This window comes from Chiloscyllium plagiosum, unplaced genomic scaffold (genome assembly GCF_037043375.1).
Source record: "Chiloscyllium plagiosum isolate Xiang-an unplaced genomic scaffold, Cpla_swu_hap1 HiC_scaffold_6, whole genome shotgun sequence".
In the NCBI taxonomy this organism is placed as follows: domain Eukaryota; kingdom Metazoa; phylum Chordata; class Chondrichthyes; order Orectolobiformes; family Hemiscylliidae; genus Chiloscyllium; species Chiloscyllium plagiosum.
The window spans coordinates 24,337,151-24,361,746 of record NW_028270144.1 but is presented as its reverse complement, the minus strand read 5'-3'; the positions used below and the strand labels follow the sequence as shown (position 1 = coordinate 24,361,746).

Genomic DNA, 24,596 nt, shown 5'->3' with positions numbered 1-24,596 from the left:
GTCAAAAATTGGGGTAAATTATTGAGTTACCTTCCAAGAAAATCAAAATGACCTAAAAGAGTTATTACGATCACATGGGGAGATATGCAGAAATAAATTGGGAAGTACTAACCTAATTGCACATGGTGTTGAGATAGGAGATGCTGTTCTGATTAAGCAACATCCTTATAGGCATAACCCTCTGAAGGTGGCAAAGGTTCAGAAGGAGATAGAGTGCATGCTCCATGATGGCATCATCAAAGTGAGTTACAGTGACTGGAGCTCACCTAGCGTCACAGTGCCAAAGCCAGATGGTAGCGAACGGTTATGTGTGAACTATCGCAAATCAATGCAGTTACAAAGACTGATGTATATCCAATTCCACGGTTGGAGGGGTGTGTTGAAAAAGTGGGACAAGCAACTTACATTTCTAAGTTGGACTTGCTCAGAGGCTACTGGCAAGTACCTCTGTCAGAGAGAGCAAAGGTGATTTCGGCTTTCATAACGCCAAATGGACTATATCAGTTTAAAGTCATGCCATTTGGTATGAAAATCACTCCAGCCACATTTCAGAGACTGACTGGATTACCCTATTGTGTGGTGTATATTGATGACCTGGTGATTTTTAGTCATCATGGAAGGAACATTTACAGCATTTATTGGACTTGTTTGATCAACTTCAGAAGGCAGGCTTGGTGGTAAACCTAGGTAAAAGTGAATTTGCCAAAACCCAATCACCTTCCTGGGCCATGTTATTGGACATGGACAAATGGCTTCTCGGGATGCAAAAATGAAAGTAATTGGGGAATTTCCCTCACTGTCAACAGAAAAAGCAGCACTCTGGTTCCTGGGGTTGAGTGGATTTTATTGGAAGTTTGTGCCGGACTTGGGCAGTGTAGCTGCTCCACTCACCCAATTGTTAAAAAAGGGCAAGAAGTTTCAGTGGAAAAAGGCATTTGACAGCCTAAAAACAATGTTAACTGCCCCAGTATTAGTCACACTGGATTACACAAAGTCTTTCAAGGTGGCTATCAATGCCAGTGATGTGGATGTTGGTGTGGTGCTCCTGCAGGAGGATGACGAGGGAATAGAAAGATCCATTGGGTATTTTTTCAGGAAATTTTATCAACAGAAATTTTCAACAGTGGAGAAAGAGACTTTAAGCTTAGTGTTGGCATTAGAATATTTCAGTGTTTATATTACCAGCAATGCATCTGAGACCATTGTATACACTAATCACAACCCATTGACATTTGTGGAAAAATTTAAGGACAAAAATGCCTGACTGTTTAGTTGGAGCTTGTTATTGCAGCCACTCAATATGACATTTGTGCATGTGGCAGGTTGTGAAAACATGATTGCTGATGCGTTATTGTGACGCAAATGAGATACAGGGGCGATCGGTGGCGGGTGTGCCGTGGCCTGAATTTGCATGTGTGCATGTTTACGGTTAGTACAGTGTATATGTGTGTTTAGACTACTAATGGGTTTTGAAAGGTTAAAAATGAAGCCATCTTTTGGCATTGATAGTTCATTTTTTTGAAGGCGGGATGTGTCACAAAACTAGTCCCTTTTCTTCTAAAAACTGTTCCTTGGTTCAAGGCGACATTGTCCTTGATTTTTTTCAGACAGGCAATAAACTGGGCCGGGCTCCGATCAGTCTGGTTTGGTACAGAGATGAAAAGGATTTTGAGAGGCCATTTGTTTATATGTAAACAGATGAGATTTCAGGCCAAAGTGGGCAAAGAAGTGACCCGTATAAAGAGAGAGAAATGCTCATCTCTCTAGCTGAGCTGAGCTGAGCTGAGCAGTGTTAGTTCAATCTTGAACCGGTTGGAAGTTCAACAGGGAGCTATGTGGAAACTGTCTCTCTTCTGCCCTTTAGCTTCAACCTGTAAGTATGTGTTCCATTTATACCGGGTTTTAAAGGGAGTTTGCTTATTGGGACTGTTGTGTATATTCCAAACAGCATAATTAAGTCTAGTTGGATAGGTTGAGTTCTGTAGGGGTTCCTTGTTGTGTTATTTGTGTTTTGTTGTGTAATTTTTGTGAATAAATGTCTGTTTTAAATTCTAGTAGTCAACCTAGCTGGCTTACTCTGGGTATTGTTCACTGTACACTTACTAAAACAAATTGCAAAGTTATGGTCTGGGGCTGCCTGCTTAAGAATGTTTTGAGTGGTCTGGCCTAATCCGTAACACTTGCATCTACCCTCCACCCAATATGTTATGTTATGATCTTCTGCTTCAACTCCAATTGCCCTCCTATGTCCCAAATCCCATAGCCACAAGGAGAAAGCAGAACTATGTCCATAGATCTATTTGTTTATGACAAATCTGCTGTTTGTCTGTGCACCAATATCTACTCTTTACACCAGTTTATTAATCTAAAATATATTCCTTGGTCAGCATAAAGAAACTCAACTGGTGGAGGGGCAATCATAGAATCTCTTAGAAGTTCCAAAGGTAATAGATATGAGGTGTATCTGAGAACAGATAAACAACAATTACTATTCTGATAATGGAAAGACATAAGGTAAAAGCTACAGGCAGGTTGACCTGACAACAATATTATGTCAAATATTCCAGGGTGTAACTTAATATTTTGAGTATTCATTCAAAAATCACTCAGACAACAGAAGTAATCTTGTCATAATCAAAATACTTTTGGAAACAGTAGGTCATGGCTCATTAATCTACTGAAAGTCTTTGAAGAGAGAACTAAACCAATGAATGAAACACATTGGGGAATATGATTTGACTGAAATTTTCAGACGGCATCTGATCAATTTGGTATACGTGAGATTTTCAAAGAAGTTTGTGGCTCATGATCTGAAAGGCACATTGACAAGCTGGAATATCTATTAAAAAGCAAAAGGTGTTCACAAATGCAAAACCAGAATGCACTGTTTGAAGATCAGTGACTAATAGAATCCTGAGGAGATCCATTCTGAGTGCCTGCTGTTTATATCATCTTGAAGTGCTATGGAGAAGGATGTTTCAAGAAGCTGTGTAATATTTGTTAACACAAAGCTGAGTTTTCAGTTAACTTGTTTTTGAGAGATTGATTAAGTGTAAAAGGGATTTGGGCAAATTAAGTGTATGGACTAAAGCAAAGAAAATTGATTTTATTGCTGCTAAGTTTATATTAATGCACATTGAACTTGGAAATTAACAGTAGTGATGGAAAGTGAGAATTGAGAAGGTTATGTGTACTGCCTTTGGATAGTATCTGATCAAAAATGTGTTGGTAACCAGACTAACTGGGCAATTAGATCAACCTCTGATATTTGGTTTTAAGTGAAAGCAAATTATGTTAACCTCAGTATGACTTTTTGCAAGATTACTCTCAGTATGGTTTCTACATACAAACTTGGGACACTTGGTAGTTATCTTTTAATTGTTTTTAAAGTCTTGTTAATTAACTAGGGATTCATATGTGTTTCTACACATGTGGTTGTTGAGGTAGGAGGTATTTGTAATGTTTAACTCCCTGAAGAAAAGATGCAAAGATTGGCTCCAGTTCTCTCCTCAATGATTGGTTTTATGGAATATATCAACACTGCTGCAAGGAGTCATGTCTAACTTGGATGATTTCAAATTCAGATCACAAGCTGTAGTGACATCTCAAAGAACAAAACTTTTTTTTATTTAGAGAAAAATATTAAAAAGCACATGATTCAAATTTTAAAGATCATGGGAATCATGAATAAAATGAATATCTTCAGGACATTTTGGATGAACTGTCCAGACAGAATTTGGACACAGGAATGCAGGCTTTTGTGTTTTGTGTAGGGTGGTTTTTATTTTTCAAGGGGAGAGTCCTTGTGGAAGGGAAGTTAGATTTTCAACATAAGTAATTCATGCTGACTTTATTGTTTTTAAAAGAGAGCTGTACAATTGCATCTTTAACAGTCAGGGTGATGGTTGGAAAGGTAAATAATATAAATAATTTATTATGAAATATAAGGAAGATATGTGTTCATACACTGATGGGGACTAAAAATGATTTTCTGAAGCGTGTAATTGATCAGAATTAAAATTGTGGATTTTATCATGAAACTAAAATTATACAAATGTCCTGAATTGTTACCTAGCCTGGGGATTACAAAACATCATGAACACTTGCATTTATAACATATTTTAAAAGTACCTACTGATGCACTTGAAGTGTCATAACCAACAAGGTTATGGACACAGAGCGGGTAAGTGGTATTTGATTGACTCGCTACTTGATGATCAGTGTAGGAACAGCACACCGAACTGCCTCATTTTGTGATGCAAATGTCTATATAGGTATGATCTCTGAGGTTTATCTGTAACTCACTTTCATTAGCAGACTGAATGCCCTGCAAGAAAGTCTAATGTTAGTCAGATGTTTTTGGTCTGTCATAGGAAGGGATGGGGGATGGCGGTGGGGTGAATGATTACAGGGAGGATGACTGATTTGACTGATTGCTCATATGCAAGCAAGTTTCGTAAGCAAAAGATGTTTCTGGCTGTTTGTGTACAGGAGAGGTTGAGATTCTGTTTGGGTAAAACCATGTAAGTCGATATATATGCTGCAGACCCTATTCCAATATTGTGTTTCTAAAAGCATATCTACTTTGAGGACAAAAGTGAACCATTTTAGATTACCTCGCTATTTAGGAAGGAGCCATGAAAAATGAAAGTTCTACCAGAGGTCACAGTCTATTGGAGCATGTTAAAGCGATGGAGTATTGTGGTGTTTGAAAGCAAAATCCAGAACTATCTGGGAAGTAGATTGCATTTGGAGGAGGGGTACAACATTATAACAATAGCCACAGAATTGCTGATTATTGTTCTTGTAACTGTCACCACACAGCTACATTTCATGGATTGCTTAGTTAAATTGTTGAAACAATACTGCAAAATTTATTGATTACGTCCCTATGGAAAATTAAAGGCATTTAGATGCCTCATTAAATAAATAATGAAGCTTTTTTAGAAATTGCCTATTGACCGACATACCGCAAATGACTGATTAAATTCTGCATGAAAATCAGCACTGTGAGGATCCTGGAATCTCATTAAAGTGAAAGATGGGGATGCTAGGATTTAACTACTCAAGGTTTCACCGATGTGTTGATTCATTGAAAAGCATACTTAGTAACCTAAACAGAAGTGCACAATAAATAACTGACTGTGGTCATTTTATTACCACGGCATTTCATAAGAGTTGTTCCCTGACACCATATGTGGCTGTAATGATAGGTTTGATTAAGTAACAGTTTTTAAAATACGGAATAGAGAGAATTTAATTTTCTTTGTGAATATAAATCTTAAACTGCAACTGTTGGTGATATAAACAGGACTGCTACATAAAAAGAGAAAAGAATTACTGTTTCAGACATCAAATATTCTCTTCAACAGGTTTATTAGTTTTTGAAGCATTTACTGATTTTGAAAAGAAAAAGATCAAAATGTAAAGTTAATTATCTGGTATTTGTACACAGCATAACAGAAATAGACCATTTGGCCCAAATGGTCAATACTGGTGTCAATGCGATAAATGAATTCACTTCATCCTATCGTCATACCTGTTTCCTTCTAGTACTTGTGCCTTCATCTTAAATGCAACTTTCAACATAAATGCATCTATGCTACTCCTTTCAGCTATTCTATTCTCACCACACTCTCGATGAAGAATTGACTCCTGAACTGGATTTATAACATGTTCTAACCTCTAGTTTTGGACTCCAATGTGGATTGCTTGAAGTTGCCATCCCTGCCATTTATCTGGGGGACTGACATAGAAATACAACATTATGTGTCCCTAAGTCCACTGATCTATGAACAACGTCAATAGTGGGCAGTATGGTTAATGACCAACTGCTCCCTCTCCAACACAAACCTTGTAAATGCAGGATGTTTGGAATCACCATTGGGTGGTCAAGCATTTTAAATATTGTGCTTAATTACTACATATATCAGCTATGTAAAGGAAATATGTGTTAGACATGACTATTCCTTTACAAATGCTGGAGACACATGGTATTCAGAGTGGCTTCTAATGCTTTTAAAACGCAACCCTCCCAGGTATTTGCTGACAGTAATGCTTTGACAGCAGATAAACAACCGATCGAAATGTCAAAAAGAAAACAGAGTAATGGAATATTGCACACATATAAGTGCACCAATAACTGTATAGGGACCAAAGACAGTGTTGAAACTCTCGGAGAAGCTTGTCACATGCACAATGACATGAAACCCAACTTTACTGAGGGAGCAAACCACCACAAATAGAAGCTGACAAGTGTAATTTAGCTGAAGACAGAACAAAACATGGCAAATTACAGAGCCTGCCTTCAACTACCAGTCAAACTGCTACAAATAAAGACAGAAACGAGCTTGAAACATTGCAAATACAAAGCAGATCTGACCAGAATTACCACCACAGCTACAAAAGCAATTAGCAATCTGTAAAAGAAAAAGAAATGCATTTTGTTATGACCCCAGTTGAAGTTATTCTTGGACAAGTTGGATGCCAGACTGATACCTGGCTTCATACTTCATTTTGTTTTGGTATTAATAGTGATGTCTCACTGAAACGTGAGTATGTAAGACTGCAGATTTTGCTTTAACAATAAAACAGAAGTTTAGTAACAAAAGAATTAAGATCAAATAGAATAAACCAAACTATCTACTTATAGCACAAATTCAGAGATTTTATGCACTTAGTAAAAGTATAATCCTATAACTCCCGAAAAAAAATCTTCTTTATAAATTGGGAAAAAAAATGTGTAGTACCCAAAAGAAACCCATGGTACAATACCAAAACATTCACCTTGTTTAGTACCAAAAACACTAAAATCCCTGTCCATAGCAACTTGATAGGTTTAAGTGACTCGTAAAGAATAGAACTACACAAAATTTCTTCCCGGGGCTAATAATGCGCCTGCATTTAAGATTACTCAGCTTCTGATAATCTCTTTATTACTTTATATGAAAACCTCTGCTCTGGGACAAATACTTTCCTCTCTCAGATAATTTAGTTGCACTGTATCCTACCCTTCACAGGAGCACTGCTCAATCCAGCCATCTTCATGGAAAGATATCACAGGATATCTTTCAACATTCAAAACTCAAAGTTAAACTAAAAAATAACTAATCTATGTGTTTCCTTTAAGTGTAAAAACCCATTCCTGACCTTCTAAACTGGAGATTATTTATCTTGTTTGGTTGTATAATGTATGTAAAAGCCCATTAATTCTAAAGCTGAGCCTCAAAAAAACTGTTTTAAATAAATCGCTGTAGCTAGAGAAATACTAAACTTATTAAGTTCAGACACACATTAATAACACAAAACCAAAATCCAAAAATTACAATAATGAAATACATATGAAACACACTTTTCATAACAGTTGCGCATGCCAAAAAACTTTACAAACAAATGAATTATTTTAAAACTTTTTTGTGTGGAAATGGAGCAGCCAATTTGCACATAGTAAGCTCTCAAACAGCTGTCTGCTAATTACTGCATAATCTTGTGGTGTTTTTTAAGGGATTAACTCTGGATAGGTTAGCACATAGTACTTACCTGAAAGCACTTCACATGAGGTTTAATCAGACAAAACGGTGCATCAAACCAGATAAAGGATTTTGTGATTTTATGTATATTACAGGTTGTTTGGCTTTAACGTTCATTTCGTCAACGCAAATCCGCTGTCACGTGAATGATAAATTGGGGACGTTGTTTCTAAAGTGCAAACTTTCAAAATGTGTGTTGGCTATAATGTGATTACATCACCAAACATTTTAAAAGCTGTTTCTAAAGCATGATTTTTCTATAATGGTGGGCTGCACGAGAATGCAACCATTGTGTTATAGAAGATCTGACTGCATGTGCAAAAGTTCAAAATTAATGGAACTCAAAGGTCTCAGAGGGTTGTAAGGAGATGATAGAGATGGGGGCAGGGTCAAGGTCGTGAAAGAATTTGAAACATGAATGAGTTGTTAGGGTATGAAATACTATAGTGACAACAAAGGCAAAATGCTGATGTGGATTTCAGTTGCTGGAGTCAAAATTAAAACAGAAAGTGCCGTAGAAAGTCAGCTAGACTGGTAGCAGGTGTGGAAAGGGCAAGAGTGAATGTTTGTATTCATATTTCTTCTTCAGAACTCTAACTATTACAGCTAATATGATGCATAACCCACCTCTGATGTCACAATAATATGATAAGCAAAAAGACTAGGTCAGATATCAACAATATGTACCAGCCTAAATGATAGAATGACATTGTTTGTATCTAGATTACAACTCAACAATCATAAAAAGTTTTAAAAAATGCTTAAAACATGTATTCCAAAACATTCAAAAACATTCACACCAGCACAGTCACAGTAATAGGAATGTAATGGACTGATACATTTTTTAAACAATAACGTGAAGATATCATTTAAATTACAATCCAACAGATTGGGAGCAAAATAGAAAAGAACACAGAAACAAAAACCTCAGTAAGCTGAAATGTTTACTCTTTTTTCTCTCTCTGCAGTTGCTGCCAGACCTGCTGAGTGTTTGCAGCATTTTCTGTTTTAATATCAAAGAAAATCAACTTTGCTAATTTAATATTGAAAATGCTGGATATCTGAAAGAGCAAAAAAGCATAAAATGCTACAGAATTGACATTCAGATTGATGAAAGTTCAGTTGGTTAACCGTCAAGTTACAATTTTCAAGTACATTGTAGGTTATTGAATTAAAGTCCAGCTCCAGAACTTTGTCCACCAGCAAAGTGTATTCTGAGTTTGGATGCTCATCTGAAACATTTTCCATTCTTTGGATTCGTGAAGTAAATCATTTTACATATGGAAAAACATCCTAAAATTTTACAAAAAATTATGAACGGTTGTGGTCATTACTCTTCGGTAGATGCTGTCAAAATACCATGTTTCCATTATCACAAATGTCATAATGCTTTGGAAGTCCCTTGCTGGCTGTAAAGCATTTTGGAAACTGAAAGTATCATTAAAAAAGGGCAAAGAACCAGATCTTTACTACCTGGTAGTTTGAGTTAGAAAATTTCTCTGCTCAGCAGACCTACCTCAGTTTGAAGCAGCTGTTCACACAAAACCCATGTTCAGTTATGGGATAGAATTATGGCAACTGACCTCAGAAGCAAACATGTTACCATGGGGGTGGGTGAACACTGAGGTGTGCTTGTTAGAAGGCCTGCTTTGATTCTTTAGAACTTTTCCTGGTTATAATAAAAATAGTCAGGCCCTGCAACATTCAATCTCACGTTCTTTACCCAACACCCCATGGTCCCCCTACGATTCATAAATGGATTAACTCTGCAGGAGTCTCATTTTGACAGCTGAAGAGAAAAGTTGACACTGTTTCATTGACATCTTTATGTGGTTATGTTATTCTTTGTTGTGAGATTTATTGACAATGTCCCAATGATTATTTGTGCAAGATTAAGATGTATGAGATGTGTGAAGTTTTGTTTTCCCATTGATACCTCAGTTGGTTGTTTGTTTTGAAGCTTCTTTTGGGTTCTAGAAACACCTGTTTCTACAAAATAATATCAATGAGTGTTTTTTTTCTAAATAGTTTCACACTTTCCATTATTATTCCAGGGTTTGTTAGTTCTGTTCGTAATCTATACTAGGTGAATGGGCATGGAAGGACCATGGCTTGGCAAGGAGGATCATGGGGAACATGACCAAGATCTTTTAACCTTATCTTTGAGAGGTGTTAGATCTCAGATTCTGTTTCATGACACCTCTGAAATCTGTTAACCATAAATTAAAGAAAAGCTGGTTGAACTCCAGGAAAATTGCAGGCAGCTAAGAGATGTCTATTCTGCAATGCAGCCGGCCAGGTTGGGAATCCAGGCTCCGGTTAGGGATCTGCGCCTTTACCCCATGTCTGGTAATGGGGATGGGAATCCCAGAATCAGACACAGTCTGCCATTTTAATAGCTCCAGTGTCTTGCGGACTTAATGAAAATTCAGCTTGAAGTTCAAATGGTTGATTAGCTCTTTTTAAATTAATAATTCTCAACCCCTCAAGTGTGCTTAGGGAGATATTTTAAGTAAGCAACTGGAGTGTTTTCTACCTTAAATGGTCATTCTTACCATTCCACCAAGCAACATGAAATTCCTTTTCACAACTGTCAATCTACTTTGTGACAAAATAAAAAGCTTATTCTACATGCTCACTTATGACATGCTCCCTAACTAGAAAAGAACATGCAGTACAGTTAACCTGCCGTGACAGCCTTGGCAACTGATTGCCGAGTTTATAGTTGAATACTCAGTCAAGTTATGGGAGCTAACATAATTAATGATGTGGCTGGTGGTTTGTCTTATTGGTGACACTGGTTGACAATCCCACTCTTTGCACATATGTCATGTGTCTTCAAGCTATCCTTGTACTTGAATATTCATCTGAGAATGAATAAGCAATGTTTTACCACAGTAGATGTTCTGTTCTTTAACAAATACAAATCAGTTTCTTTCTAGTTTGTTGGTGAGAGCAGTTGGTTTACTATCTATATATAGATCATTTTGCTAACTTGGCAATAATCTCACTACAGCTTTAAAGCAATATGTTCCAATTTTTCGAAAGAATTCCCTCTGGTCAGGTAATGTGAAAGGCAAAAAAATTCTAGAAATGTCCACTGCTCACAGATGTCATATTAATCAGTTTGCATATATGCAAAATCTACTTCTGTAACTGGATTGTAAAGATATGCCAACATTAGAACAATGTTGACATATCCTCAATGTAAGAAAAATAACCATGATTAACCACTGTCATATTGTGCCAATACTGTATCCTAAGACTGCTCAGAGAAGTTTCTGAAGTTTCAACTGATGAAACCTTTGATTAATGCAGCATTAAATTTGTTCTAACCTAGATCAGGTTACCTTCTCTGGTTAATCAGGTAATCTTGGAAATAAGAGATGGAAATGTGTTGCTGGAAAAGCGCAGCAGGTCAGGCAGCATCTAGGGAACAGGAGAATCGACGTTTCGGGCATTAGCCCTTCTTCAGGAAAGAATCTTGGAAATAATGTGATTTGACATATTTAGAGCCTTGGTGATGATAATTGTAATCTTAAAACAGAAGTTGATTTTGAAAGTTTGGATTGTGGATGAAACAGCTGGTTTGCTGAGTTGCATGTCATTACTAGAGGGCTGCTGCTCTGAAGTTCTGTGACAAGCCTCAGTCCTGTGCTTACTGTCTCGTTTTGGTTTCTGGTCCAACAATGCCTCAATCTTAAGACTTTGAGTATATTTTCCAAATCTTCCAAGTCTCTCCTTAACCTGCAGCCTTACAACACTTTGGTCTTCTACATTGGTCACATCCCTAATTTTCAGACTCCCTGATTAACAACATAGGCCTAAGCGCTAGAATTTCCTGACTAAGCCTCTAAACTTAATTGTAACTCCACCTAAATTCTAATCCTGAACTTAACCCTCGCTCTCTCTGCATATTGCTGATGCTTTACCAAACCTAACCCTTTGTGGTCCTGATATCCCATTATGTGAGCTAGTATCAAATATTGTTTGACAATGTTTCTGTGAACTTCACTAATTTATCTCCATAACCTAAGGTTCTCACCTCTGGAAATAATCTTGTGTAACCTGTTCTGTATTCCATTGCTTCACATTCATCATCAAGTGTAGTGCTGAGAATTTGACAGAATATACCATCTGAAGTCAAACTTATACAGTTTCAGCGTAATCTTCCTGCTTTTGTATTTTATGTCACTGTTATTAACATCTAAGCTACTGTGCGCTTTACTAATCACTGTCGCCACCTATCTTGCCACCTCAAATGACTTACACATTGGTCTTTCGGCTCCTGCTTATCCTTTCGAGTAGTACCTTTTAATTTATACAGTTTCTCCATGTTCTTTCGATCATAATATATCATTTCAGATTCCTCAGCAGACTTCCAGCAGCTTCCCCAGTACTAAAGTTAAACTGCGCATTTCTTTACAAACTTTTTTGAAGAAGGACATAACATTTGCAGTTCTCTGGTTCTCTGGCAACACATCTGTGTCCAGGTCCAAAGCTCTGCATTTTCCAATCTCACTTCCTGCAATATCCTTGAATGCATCTCATCTGGTCCTAATGTCCTGTTAACTCTAAGCACCGGAGCTTATTCAAAATGTCTTTATTAACAGTATTTGAACCCTCTCGTGCCTGAGGTTCCTCCTCTATCACCATGGCCTGAGTAACATCTGATAGACAAATAAAAACCAAAAGAACTGTGAATGCTGAAAATCAGAAACAAAAACAGAAATTGCTGGAAAAGCTCAGCAGGTTTGGCAGCATTTGTGAAGAGAAATCAAATTTAGCATTTCAGGTCTGGTGACCCGAAAAAGGCTCACAGGAACTGAAATGTTAACTTTGATTTCTCTTCACAGATGCTGTCAGACATGCTGAGCTTTTCCAGAAACTTCTGTTTCTGATAGATGCCTAACCCCATATGGAAATCCTCGTTTTGGCTGTTTATAAACCCATCTCCTCCTTCTACCACCGTTTTTATGTGCCTATAGAAGATATTTCAAATCACCTTTATTTTAGGTGCCAAAACCTTTTTATTAATATTTCCTCTTTGTTTCGCTTATTTGCATTTCCACTTTCCTTCTGAACATTTTGTTCTTGGCTTTGATCTTATTTATGTTTACTACTTGACACCTCTCATAAGTACACATTTCCTTCCATATCTTAATTTCTCTCTCTATTTTCATCCAGGGAATTCTGGATCTGTTGTTCCAACTCTCCCTTTTGAAGGAATATATTTTGACTGTATATAAACCAGTTCTTCTTTAAAGTTAGCCCATTGTTCAGCTACAGGTTTTCCTGCCAATCTTTGGCTCTGTTCTCTCTGGCCCAGCTCCCTTCTGGCCCCATGGATGTTGGCTCTCCCCTGGTTAGTTATTTTTACTGTGGCTTGCCCATTATACTTTTCTACCGTCATCCTTAGCCTTGTGATAGGAGGATTACTGTCCTCTAAATGTCCCTTCATTGACACTTGGTCTGTTTGGCCCACCCTATTCTTAAGAACCAGGCTTCACAGTGCTTCCTTTCTTGTTGAACTGATCATGCACTGCTGGAGGAAATTCTCATGAACACAACCTTTGAACGCTTGTCCTTCTCTGCCCTTAACATTACCACAACACAGTCTATATTTGGGTAATTAAAATCCCCTAATGTAACTACACTGTAATGTTTCCACTTCTCTGTAATTTCCTTGCAGATTTATTTCTTTGCACCTTTTTCACGAGTTGTTAACTACACTGAGAAATATAATTGAATCCCCCTTATTGCTGAGTTCTAGCCAGACTTATTCTGCCCTCTCGCCCTCCAAGACGTCCTACTTCACCAGTACTGCAATGTTTTCCTCAACCCTCATCCTTTTCTTTCTTTTCTATCTTTCCTGAGCACGCAGTACTTTGTACATGCTGTTATTAAACTCCAGTAATCTCTTCCATACTCTTACAGAGTTAGTACAAAACCTGCCTGACAACAGTAGCAAAATGCCCCAAAATAATTCAGTTCCAGCTCTGTTCAGGTGCAACACATCTGACTTGGACAGTTGCCATCTGCTCCAGAGCTTATCCCAATGGCCCAGGAATTGGAAGCCTTCCCTCCTGCACTATCTTTGCTGAACTAACACTCTTTGATGCATAACGGGTCTGGATTTTGAAGTGGTGGCGATAACAGAATTGTCAGTGTTTGTCTTCATTACTCCACCACCGTTGTAAGCAACTCCTGGAGTGTGTGTATATCCATAGAATGACACAGAAATTCAGAAGTTGTTGTCAGTGAATCTACATGCGTACTGAATGTGCACTGTTGAGGCACAAGCAAACTGCAATCAATGGATAACAATTCTATTGATGAGAACATCCATCCTGTCGCTGTTCGTCTCTCTGTGAAAACCCTTGAAAAGTTTACACCTTGTTGGATGAGGGTTTGTAACTGTGTACAAATTTCATCATTAATGCTAACTGCCCTCACTGCTTGGAGATGCTAATTTTGCATTAGGGGAATGTTGAGATTGTTCATAATGACACAAAAAAATCTGCACTTTAAAATATTTTCTTAAGAAAATAATTTATTTTCAAATGGTTTATCATTGTTTTAGCATTTATCTTCATTCTATCAAAGACATTTATTTTGCTAACTGAAATGTTAAGTTAAAAGTGAAAGCACATTTGGCTTCCTGACCAACTGTTAAACATTTTGATATAATTGGCTTCATACCTGTTTGATGATATCACTGCTGCTGGATGGCTTGACTTTCTCTTGGCTTGGTGCCAGATTTAATCTGACATTGGGAAAGGGGATGACCAGGTTCTGTAGGTTTCACGTTTTTATTTGGCAACTTTGATTAAAGTCTGCAGTAAACGTCATTGTTTCACTGCTGACCAGAAAATCTAGGCCAATATATTAAAACATTGCAGTTTCTATATAAAATGTCACAGAATGCAATTGTGATCCTGTGCCATGATTTTAAACACATGCAAACATATGTCCTCAATTTACATCCTGTTGTATTGTGTTATAATGACAAATTAGTTAATAAAGCAAGAACTCTGTTAACTTTCACATCAGGACACTTTAAAGGTACCCTTTATCCAAACAAACTGCAAGATCAAAACAAAAATATGAAGTGAGCATTGAATACTCTATAAATGAAGATTAAAAAATGGTCTCCATATATTATCCATCTGTTACTATTTTCTGAATTTCATAGCATGCCACAAGACATTGTGTGAGTGAATAAGAATGTGGATAAGATCAGAATTTATCCAGTGAGATGATTTTTTAATAATAAACTCCTTGGGAGTTTTGTTACCAAGTTAAGGGCATTGTTTAAATTCAAATTGTTATTGATTTCTTTGATTTTTTAAAATCCAATATTTTCTGGATGGAAGCCAAGCTGTTGTTGAATGTAATTATTTGGGCTGGATGATACATTGGGTTATCAAGCTATCAAATTTCTCCTGGAACCTGGATTTAAATATAACCTGAATTGGAGTATAGAGGCAGAATAGAAAGTCATTACACTCAAGTCCATCATCTTCTTTCATTGAGAATTGATAGGATAACCATATTTTCTTTCTTTGTGACTTACAAGGACATTAACTATAATTATTTAGGAGATATTAATACAATTCCTGGTTGCCTTAGTTTAGAATAAAAAAACTACCCATTAAATTAACATTAAATTGACAATGTCATTCATAACCCACAAGGATGATTGGTGTGGAAAATACAAGCAGTATTTCTGCCAACAGAAAAAAAAGTCACAAGTTCAGAATTCAGCTGCAAATAATTGACAATTACCACTTTAACTTCCGCAAGGAAGCCACTTGACCTTTGCAAATGACTTTTCTTTCCACTCCGCACAGGCGGAAAGCAGACGAAAATGGTGTCCACAGTAGCTAAACTGCAGAAGGTTAAATTCTCCACGTTGGCTATGCAAATGCTTGTGAAACATTTCACAAGGTTACAAAGAATATTCCTGGCCACGAATCCCAAAATGCACACTAGTGAGGGTCACCGACGTGGCTGGGACGTCATTGTTGTAAAAGTCAACAAAATTTCCAAAGTAGCACGAACAACCGAGGACTGTCAAAAGCGCATCAATGACTTAAGACTTGGTGCTCGACAAAAAGTCGCTTTTAACAAAAAGAGAGGGACAGTCCAGCACAGAGATGTGGCAAAACAGAAAGTCCTAACATGGGAGGAAGAAAAAGTGGCCCCGATAGTCCACCTTGTGGAACATGGACCTGATGCGTCCTCTGACTCAAGTGATTCTGGTGAGTGTTGCATTGTTTTATCAAACCCATCATTGCTTGCGGCAGATATCACAGACTCAGCTATTAACATTAAGCATGCATTGCAATGATTATGTATGTGAGCCCTTCAAAGCATATCTAAATGTCTTGCCAGCTTTCTTGTATTCAAAGCCAAGAATACAAAGCCTGTATTTGTACAAATCCTTTGTACAGGCTTGCAAAGCGTTATTGTGAACTAATCCTTCAAATTACACAGAGTCCATCATCAAGTAAGCCAAGGTCCTGTCTTTTTATCTTCCCAGGTGATTGTTGCACCTCAAAACCCTTGAGATCAGAGCAACAACAAACCACTGTGATCATGGAGGAGGAGAAGATGCCATCCCAGCATCAGGAGCCTAGAGTAGCCATGGAAGGTGCAGTGACTGACAAGGTACAACAAGGTTCATATGGGGAACAGAAAGAAGACTGTACAGGTGGGCAATGGAAAGCAGCAGCTTACATGAAAGTGCCACCCTCAGAGAAATCAGAGCAAAGAGAGACATATCAGCCAGATGCAACAGGTGCTGTGAATTCCTCTTTTCCATCACACACTCAAAGTGCACATGGTGAGGAGCTTTGTCCCATATGTCGTAGGTTAGATACACTTGTGAGCACTGTGCAACGTGGGTTCAACCACATACATAGGGACATAAACACATTACAAAATGCCTCTCAGTACCGTGGAGCCCGTTTGTCCCAGAATGTCATGTCTCTGATTGGTGCAATGCACACTCTTGTGAGACTCCATCATTTTTCCACATTGCCACGCAGAGATGTGGCTATTCAGACCTCCATGCTGACTGGAAGGCATCTGGGGGAAAATGTTGGAGCTGCATCTAGTGACACAACAACTGTATCAAGTGATAATGTCACTACCCTCAATAACACCCCACCTACATCCAGTGACACTGTAGTGGCATCCAATGAAACTGGAGCTGCATCCAGTGACACTGGGGTTACGTCAAATGATACAGTGATCGAAGTGTCAGTTGATCCTGATGGGGACTCTGCAGAGAGTATGTCCATTGAGGAGTCCTCTCAAAATTCTTCAGACAGTGATTGGTAAAATCAGTTGAAAATAAAGGGTACGTGGAGTTGACGGTGTGTATGTAGCTATTTGAACATACATACACTTAGATTTTGGGTTATACATTTTACCTAGTTTTACCCATTTAGACAATAGCTTATTGGGTTCAAATAATTCCTGCATGCACGTATTTAACATTGGGACTTAGTATAAGGGTTGCAGTTTTGTAATAAGTAGAACATCATTTAAAATGCATATAATATAAAATTTAGACGCACTAGCTTAACATGTCTAATATTATGTGGAATTCTGTGAAAATGTTTTCCACTTCCACAATTATTAATGTTGTTTGTAATAAAAGAAAACCATCTATCATTACCTGTGTTGTTTTGTTGTTCAGAATCAAGGTTTTGTACTCGTTTTTTTCATCTTTTCATCGTTATATGTGTTGTGTATGGAATAAACATTTTATATCAGTCTCTCTTTGTCCTGTGCTTGCTTCAACCCATGATGCTTATCTCTTGCTTTCCTATTTCGTCTTAAATTTTACACATGAGCTCCCAAGTGGCAAAGCAGCCTGCGGTATCTAGAGTTATTGGTCTTGTCCAATTGTCTTTCGTCCTCTGCCTCTTGCCTCACTTATATTATTAACAATGCGTGCAATTTGGATTTTGCAGCTTCACAGGTTCATGATCATATGTTTGCAGAGGTATGTTTTAAAATTATGCTCTTTCACATAGCTTAGTGAGAAGGCTGCATTGATATGGTTTGAGTTTAGACAAAAACATAAAACGTATGAACCCAAGTTTCTTCTCGTTGTAGATAATTTAAAATGTTCCTAAGTATATTTAATTCCCCAGTTATTATGCTTGGAAAATTAGTCTTTCATTACGCTCCAAAATGAGGCTTGTCATGCATATACACAGACTCCAGTTCATATCAGGAGTTCTACATGTTGATTAACATTTATACCCAGCATATGGATAATAGGCTTTAAAATATACATGTATAATTAAGAAAAACACAACTGATTCTGTTTGCTACATGACCTTGTCATTCTAAGAATTATGCTATGTGCTGGCTTCAGCATCTCTTATATAGTGCTGCTTGAGTTAATTTCAGTACCCAAGCTCTGGTCTCCATATATAGCTTTCGTCTCCATAATACAAAACACGTGGAGAAACAAAGGAGGCTCAGTTAAAATATTCATGAATATTAATGAAACTGGGAGGTCATAACTATCAGGAAGGTCTGAACAGCCTGATGCTCTTTTTTTCAGAAATGAGACAGATAGGGGTTGCTTATAGAAATCTTTATAATTCGGAAGCGATTTGATAGGGGAGATGGGAAGAAGATGTTTTGGCTTTTGGGAGTGCCCGTAACTCTGGGTTATAAAATAGTCATTAATATATCCAATATAGAATTTCAGAGAATTTTTTTATCAAAAGAGTGGTGAGAATGTGACATTTTTCCACATGGAGTTGGAGTACTTGAAATGAATATTACAGGTACCTTGCAAAAGAAGTTTAATTAGTTAATGAGGGAGAAAGGAATAGAGGAACGTTTTGATAAGGTATGATAGGTAAGATGGGGAGGAGAGTTACGTGTAACATAATGTCTAGTAAAAATTAGTTATATCAATTAACCTGTTTTTGTGCAGTAGATTCTATTTAATTCAACTGCACGTCATCATCTTTTCCAGCAGTTTTCTATTAATGGTAACAACTAGTCTGATTGTGGCTGTTTATATTACGAAAAATTTTTTAAAAATTACTCTGCTTAGTGAAACATAGTTGCAGAACAAGAGGAAAGATTTCTCCACCAATTCTAACTGAGAACATATTGTCCTCTAATAATTCAATAATTCGGTGGATTTTGAGACTAGGCAAAAGTGAGGACTGCAGATGCTGGAGATTAGAATCAAGAATGTGGTGCTGGAAAAACACAACAGGTCAGGCATCATCCGAGGAGCAGGAGAGTCAATGATTTGGGCAAAAGCCCTTCATGAGGCCTTTGAGGAATGAGGATTGTGAGACTGTCTTGCAAGATTTAGCAAGGGATATCAAAATCACAGTCATGCAAGTACAACTCCAAGGAGTTTTCCGTTCAATCTCCAAAAAACACACTTACTTCATAAAAGGCTATGATTCTGCCTTCTTCCACTTGGGATGGAATTTATTTTCTATTCAAACCTGTTTATCCTAAACTTTAGGGAATGCTTGATGTTCCCCTTGACTTGAAAATTGAAGCAATGTTTGAGTGCCCACTGCGTGTTTCCTGCACCTTAATAGGCAGAAAAAAAAGATTAGTTTGTACTTACTTCAAAACAATTACATTCTATTCGTGGTGCTTTTAGGTTAAGGGTTAAGTCACCATAATCTTACCAGAGGGCCATTTTCTAATTAGAGAGCGATGACTTGTGGTGGTTTAACCTGAGGGTCACCATGCCTCAGGTGAGGGGAGAGCTTGAGAGTAGAATCCTTAATGGGGCAACTGGATCTTAAAAGTTGGTAACTGATTACTCTTGATCTTTTTAGTACAATACTCATAATATGAAATACTTTGGGAATCTCATTGGTAATGTAGGACTCAGACTCAGCTGGAATGTCACAGAAGAGGAAAGATAATTAAGTAAATGATTTTAGTTTATCTTTAAAAAAGGTATAGAATCCCTGCAGAACCATAGATTTCCTACAGTGTGGAAACAGGCCCTTCAGCCCAACAAGCTCACCCAGACCCATTCCCCTACCCTATTATTCTACATTTACTAATGCATCTAACCTACACATCCCTGAACACTATGGGAAATTTAGTATGGCCATTCACCTAACTTGCACATCTTTGGATACCTTGCACCTTCTGGTTTGCAATATATGTCTCAGTGGTGATAATGCGGGTATCGTCTTGATGTGCATATTGGACAAAGTTGTGGTGGTTTGTTACAAGCTCTTTAATGTTCAGCTTGAAAGATACAGAGATTTTAATTCCTGTGATACTTCATAACATCCAACAATTCATATATTTTAACACATTTGACATGATAAAGCATCCGACCTCACTTTACAACGGTGTAAACAGCCAAAGGTTTACACCCAGCCAAAGAAAAATACATTAGGACAGGAGCTAAAAGAATGAATGAGAAGTGAAAAGATTAATTCCAGAGTTTGGTGAAGCAAAATAAGTCAGGTTGCACAAGAGAGTGGAGTTGGAAGAGCACAGAATTCTGAGAGAAAACTGTTATCAGATTAAGAATCACATTGAAAATCAAAATAGATAAGTACTGTCAAATAGCTGCTCTGTTTCCAGATTCAAAGGCTGGCAAACTTTCCTACTATGGTCTTTAACTACAGCTTCTGCTGATTTATCCAGTTTTGTTTTATTGCTTTCTCTTTCATGGTCATTGAGGTTTTTAAATACATGAAGGTGCACATTTGCTCGCTGTGCTCATGTGAGCTCAAAATGGTGTGAGAGAACAGTGGCCAAACCATGAGATGTACAATACCTTCACATGGCATTGAACATTACCTGTCAGCCATACAAATACTTTTCAATGTGAATCTAGTAGTTAACAACTGGGGAGGGAGCATATATTTACACTCCTGTCTGGCTCCACAGTCATCTGCTAGGGATCACTGAGTTCAGAACAGGGATTTGACAGAGAGCCATCTTAACCTGTGTGAATCATTACTGCACTCAATGTGTGCTTTTATCCACTGAGTCAATTAATGGCAAGGTTCTTCTATAATAGTTCATATAGTTCTCCAACAATAACACTGCTCATCCAGTGTCCAGCCTTTTCCACATTAGTTCTGCAAAGCCTTTGTTTTCTACATTGAAGATTTTTTTTTCAAGTTCCTTTTGAAAGCCTCATTTGTAATTATCACCACCACATACTGAGGTAGTACAATCCAGATCCTTACTGCTCACTGTGTAAATAAAGTTCTTCAGCATGTTGAAATTAGTTCTTTTGTCAAGAATCTTAAGTTGGTGTTTTCTGGTTTCAACCTTTCTGCTGAGGAGAACAGTTTATCTCTCTCTCTCTCTCTCTACCCTAACCATACTTCTAATGATTTTGAACACCTTTGTCAAATCTCTCTCTTCTCTGAGGAAAACAAACTGAGCTTCTCCAATCAATCCACATAACCACCAATGAGTTTATTGAAGAAGTAATACTGCTATGGATAAAGAGATACTGGTGGATGGACTGTATTTGTATTTAGAGGTGGTATTTATTCAGATTCCACCTCAAAGGTTATTGTGGGAGATGAAAGCTATCCATGCAGGGAGAAATTAATAGAAGATTGATTAATTAACAGGAAGTAGAGATAGACATAAATGGGTCATTATCTGGTTTGCAAGATGTACTGAGTGATATGTTACAAAGATCAGTGCTGAGGCTTCAATGTTCTACAATTTATATAAATGACTTGGATTAAGGGCCTGAAAATATTATTGTCAAATTTACTGACCACACAAAGACAGGTCAGAAAATAAGTTCTGAGAAGAAAGTAGGGATGCTACAAATGAATATTGATAGGTTAAATGAGTGGGCAAAGATTTAGCAAATAGACTGCATTTCTGGAACATGCAAAATTGTCCATTTTTTTTAGATTAGATTACTTACAGTGTGGAAACAGGCCTTTTGGCCCAACAAGTCCACACCGACTCTCTGAAGAGCAACCCACCCAGACCCATTCCCCTACATTTACCCCTTCACCTAAGGGTACAGGCAATTTAGCATGGCCAATTCACCTAACCTGCACATTTTTGGACTGTGGGAGGAAACCAGAGCACCCAGAGGAAACCCACACAGACTCAGGAAGAATGTGCAAACTCCACACACAGTTGCCTGAGGTGGGAATTGAACCTGGGTCTCTGGCGCTGTGAGGCAGCAGTGCTAACCACTGTGCCACCCAGGGAGAATGAAAAAGAAGCATATTAACTAAATGGTAAGAGGATGCAAAGTAGTCTGAATGTCCTGATGCATGAATTAGTGTGAAGGGACAGCAAATAATTACAAAATGTTAACGTTTATGACAGGAGAATTGAATGAAAAATTAAGGAGTTTACACCATTGATGAGACCACATCTGGAATACAATGTACAATATTGATTGCCATATTTAGGGAAGTATGTGAATGCGTTGGAAGATGTTGAGAGAAGGTTTATATGACTAACATTTGGAATGGACAGGGTGGCTTATGAGGAATCGTTAGATGGGCTAAAGTAAGAGACACCTTCATTGAAACATGTAAGATACTGAGGAGTCTTGACAAGCGTGGATGTGGAATAAATATTTCTTGATGTGGGAGAATCCAGAACTAGGGTTCACTGTCTAAGAATAAGGAGTTGCACATTTAAGAAGGAGTGAGAAGAAGAATTTTCTCCCAGACGGTCATGATTCTTTGGATATTTCTTCCTGGAAAGATGGTGGAGGCAGAAACTTTGAATTATTTTAAGGCAGAGGTGGATAGATTCCAAATAGGCAAGGGTGAAAAATGGTTGGGGTAGACAGGAACATGGAGCAATCTGATCAGTTAATACCTTATCGGATGTCAGAGCAGGTTCAAGGGTCAAATGGACATGTTCTGCTCCGAATTTGTATGTCTGTGACTGACATTAATCTTTAAAACCTTAGTTCTCTTAAACTATTGTTGTGGCTTTAAATATGCTAGCTTTAATTGGCTATTGTGTAACAATTTTGTGTTATCAGATTGCTGCTGCTTACTGAAATCCAAGTGATCTCTTGTACCTTTTTTTAAAAAGATTTTATTAACACCAATTTATATTCACTCTTGCAATCATTTAATGTTTTTGTGAAATTTGTCTCACCAGCTACGCTATATGGAAAAAGGATATTCATCCCATTTCATAAAGCATTTTTTAATAATGATTTTATTTATTTGCTACAAAATTATCAGCAGTTAAATGGAGTATGGTAGACAAATGGGAGTGATTATACTGAAAACAAAAGAGGTGAATGGGTATGATTGCAAGAAAATAATTCTATTGGTGGGTTCAGATCATGTCATAAACTGCAAATTAAACTCAACTGATTCATTTTCATCTGAATCCATGAAATTAGATTTTCTTTCCATTAACTTAAGCCAAGGCTTAGTTTCTGGCATTCTTCTATCTGAGTGAAAAGGTCATGAGTTCAATTTATACCTCCAGAGATCGAGACTTAAGAGAACTTTGGTCAGCAGGCTTAAGGAGAATCTCAAGGCATTTTGTATATCTCCAGAGGAACCTCAGTTATCCAAAGGACATGGGTAGGGAGTATTTTGTTTGGTTAATTGCATTCCAGATAATTGAGTGCCAGATAAGCTTTGGGACCTTGCAGAATTGCCGGATAATCTGATATTTGGATAATTGAATGCCACATAATTGAGGTTCCTCTATAATAGGAGCAAGAGGGTAGCTCAGGAAAGAGTAGGATCACTCAAGGATAAAGGAGGGAGATTATATGTTCTTAATGAGCACTTTACATTGGTATTCACCAAAAAGAGGGCCATGAGGATGTTGAAGAGGCATGTGAATAATCTCGGGCATGTCAACATAATGAAGGAGGAAGTATTGGATGTCTTGAAATATATTAAGAGAGTCAAGTACCAAGGGCCAGATGGGATCTATTTGAGAATACTATGGGAGGCAAGGGAGGAAATAGCGGGGGCCTTAATCGATAGCTTTGCATTTTCTTTGACCTCAAGTGATGGTCCAGAGGACTAGAAAATGGCCAATGTTGTTCCTTTGTTTAAGAAGAGGAACAGAAATAAACCAGGTAATTACAGGCCAATGAACCTGTCATCAGTGGACGGACACTGTTGAGAAAATACTGAGAGACAGGATTTATTCACATTTAGAAGCAAATGGACTTATTAGTGATTGGCAGCATGGATTTTGTGCAGAAACTTGATTGAGTTATTTGAGGAGGTGACAAGAATGATTAATGAGAGATGGGCAGTGGATGTTGTCCACATGGACTTTAGTAAGGCATTTGATAAGGTACTTTATGGCAGGCTAGTACAGAAGGTGGAGACTCATGGGATCTAGGGTGAGCTGGTGAGATGGATACAAAATTCGCTTGGTCAGAGAAGACAGAGTGCAGCAGTGGAAGGGTGCTTTTTGGAATAGATATCATTAGCTAATGGCGTTTTGCAGGGATCAATGCTGGGACCTTTGTTATTTGTAATATATATAAATGATCTGGAGGAAAATGTCAGTGGTCTGATTATTAAGTTTGTGGCTAACACTAAAATTGGTGGAGTGCAGGCAGGGAGGAGGATTGTCAAAGGATACAACCGGAAATAGAAAGATTGCAGATTTGGGCATAGCAATGGCAAATGGAGTTTAATCTGAATAAATGTGAGGTGATGCATTTTGAAAGAGCAAATTCAGATCAAATTATATACAATAAATAGCAGGAGTATTGGCATGCAGGTTCCCACATCCCTGAAAGTGGCAACACAGGTGGATAAAGTGGTCAGGAAGGCATACAGTATGCTGGGGCATCGAATATAAAAATTGGCAAGTTATGTAACAGCTGCATAACACTTTAGTTAGGTCACATTTGGAATATTGCAAACAGTTTTGATCACACTACCAGAAGGATGTGGATGCTTTGAAGAGGGTGCAGAGAAGTTTTACCATGATGTTGTGTGGTGTAGAGGATTTTAACTATGAGGAGAGGTTGGATAAACTCAGATTGTTGTCACTGGTAAGATGGAGGGCGTTCTGATAGAGGTCTACAAAATTATG

The 24,596-nt window shown here is 37.7% G+C and overlaps 1 protein-coding gene across 10 annotated transcripts in view; it reads left to right on the top strand.

The window, feature by feature from the left end:
• LOC122550511 (protocadherin-9) overlaps positions 1–24,596 on the top strand; it is a 707,310-nt gene that overhangs the window by 461,022 nt on the left and 221,692 nt on the right. For 4 of the 10 annotated variants that reach the window (XM_043691344.2, XM_087987939.1, XM_043691342.2 and 1 more), the window contains 2 exons: positions 15,383–15,793; positions 16,075–17,311. The exons of 4 other annotated variants lie outside the window; for them this stretch is intronic. In XM_043691344.2, coding sequence (XP_043547279.1) covers positions 15,383–15,793; positions 16,075–16,877 — 1,214 coding nt within the window. In that variant the 3' untranslated portion in view covers positions 16,878–17,311. Of the gene's footprint in view, positions 1–15,382; positions 15,794–16,074; positions 17,312–24,596 lie in introns of those variants that run through there. 2 more of the 10 variants (XM_087987940.1, XM_043691347.2) reach the window with 1 other exon arrangement.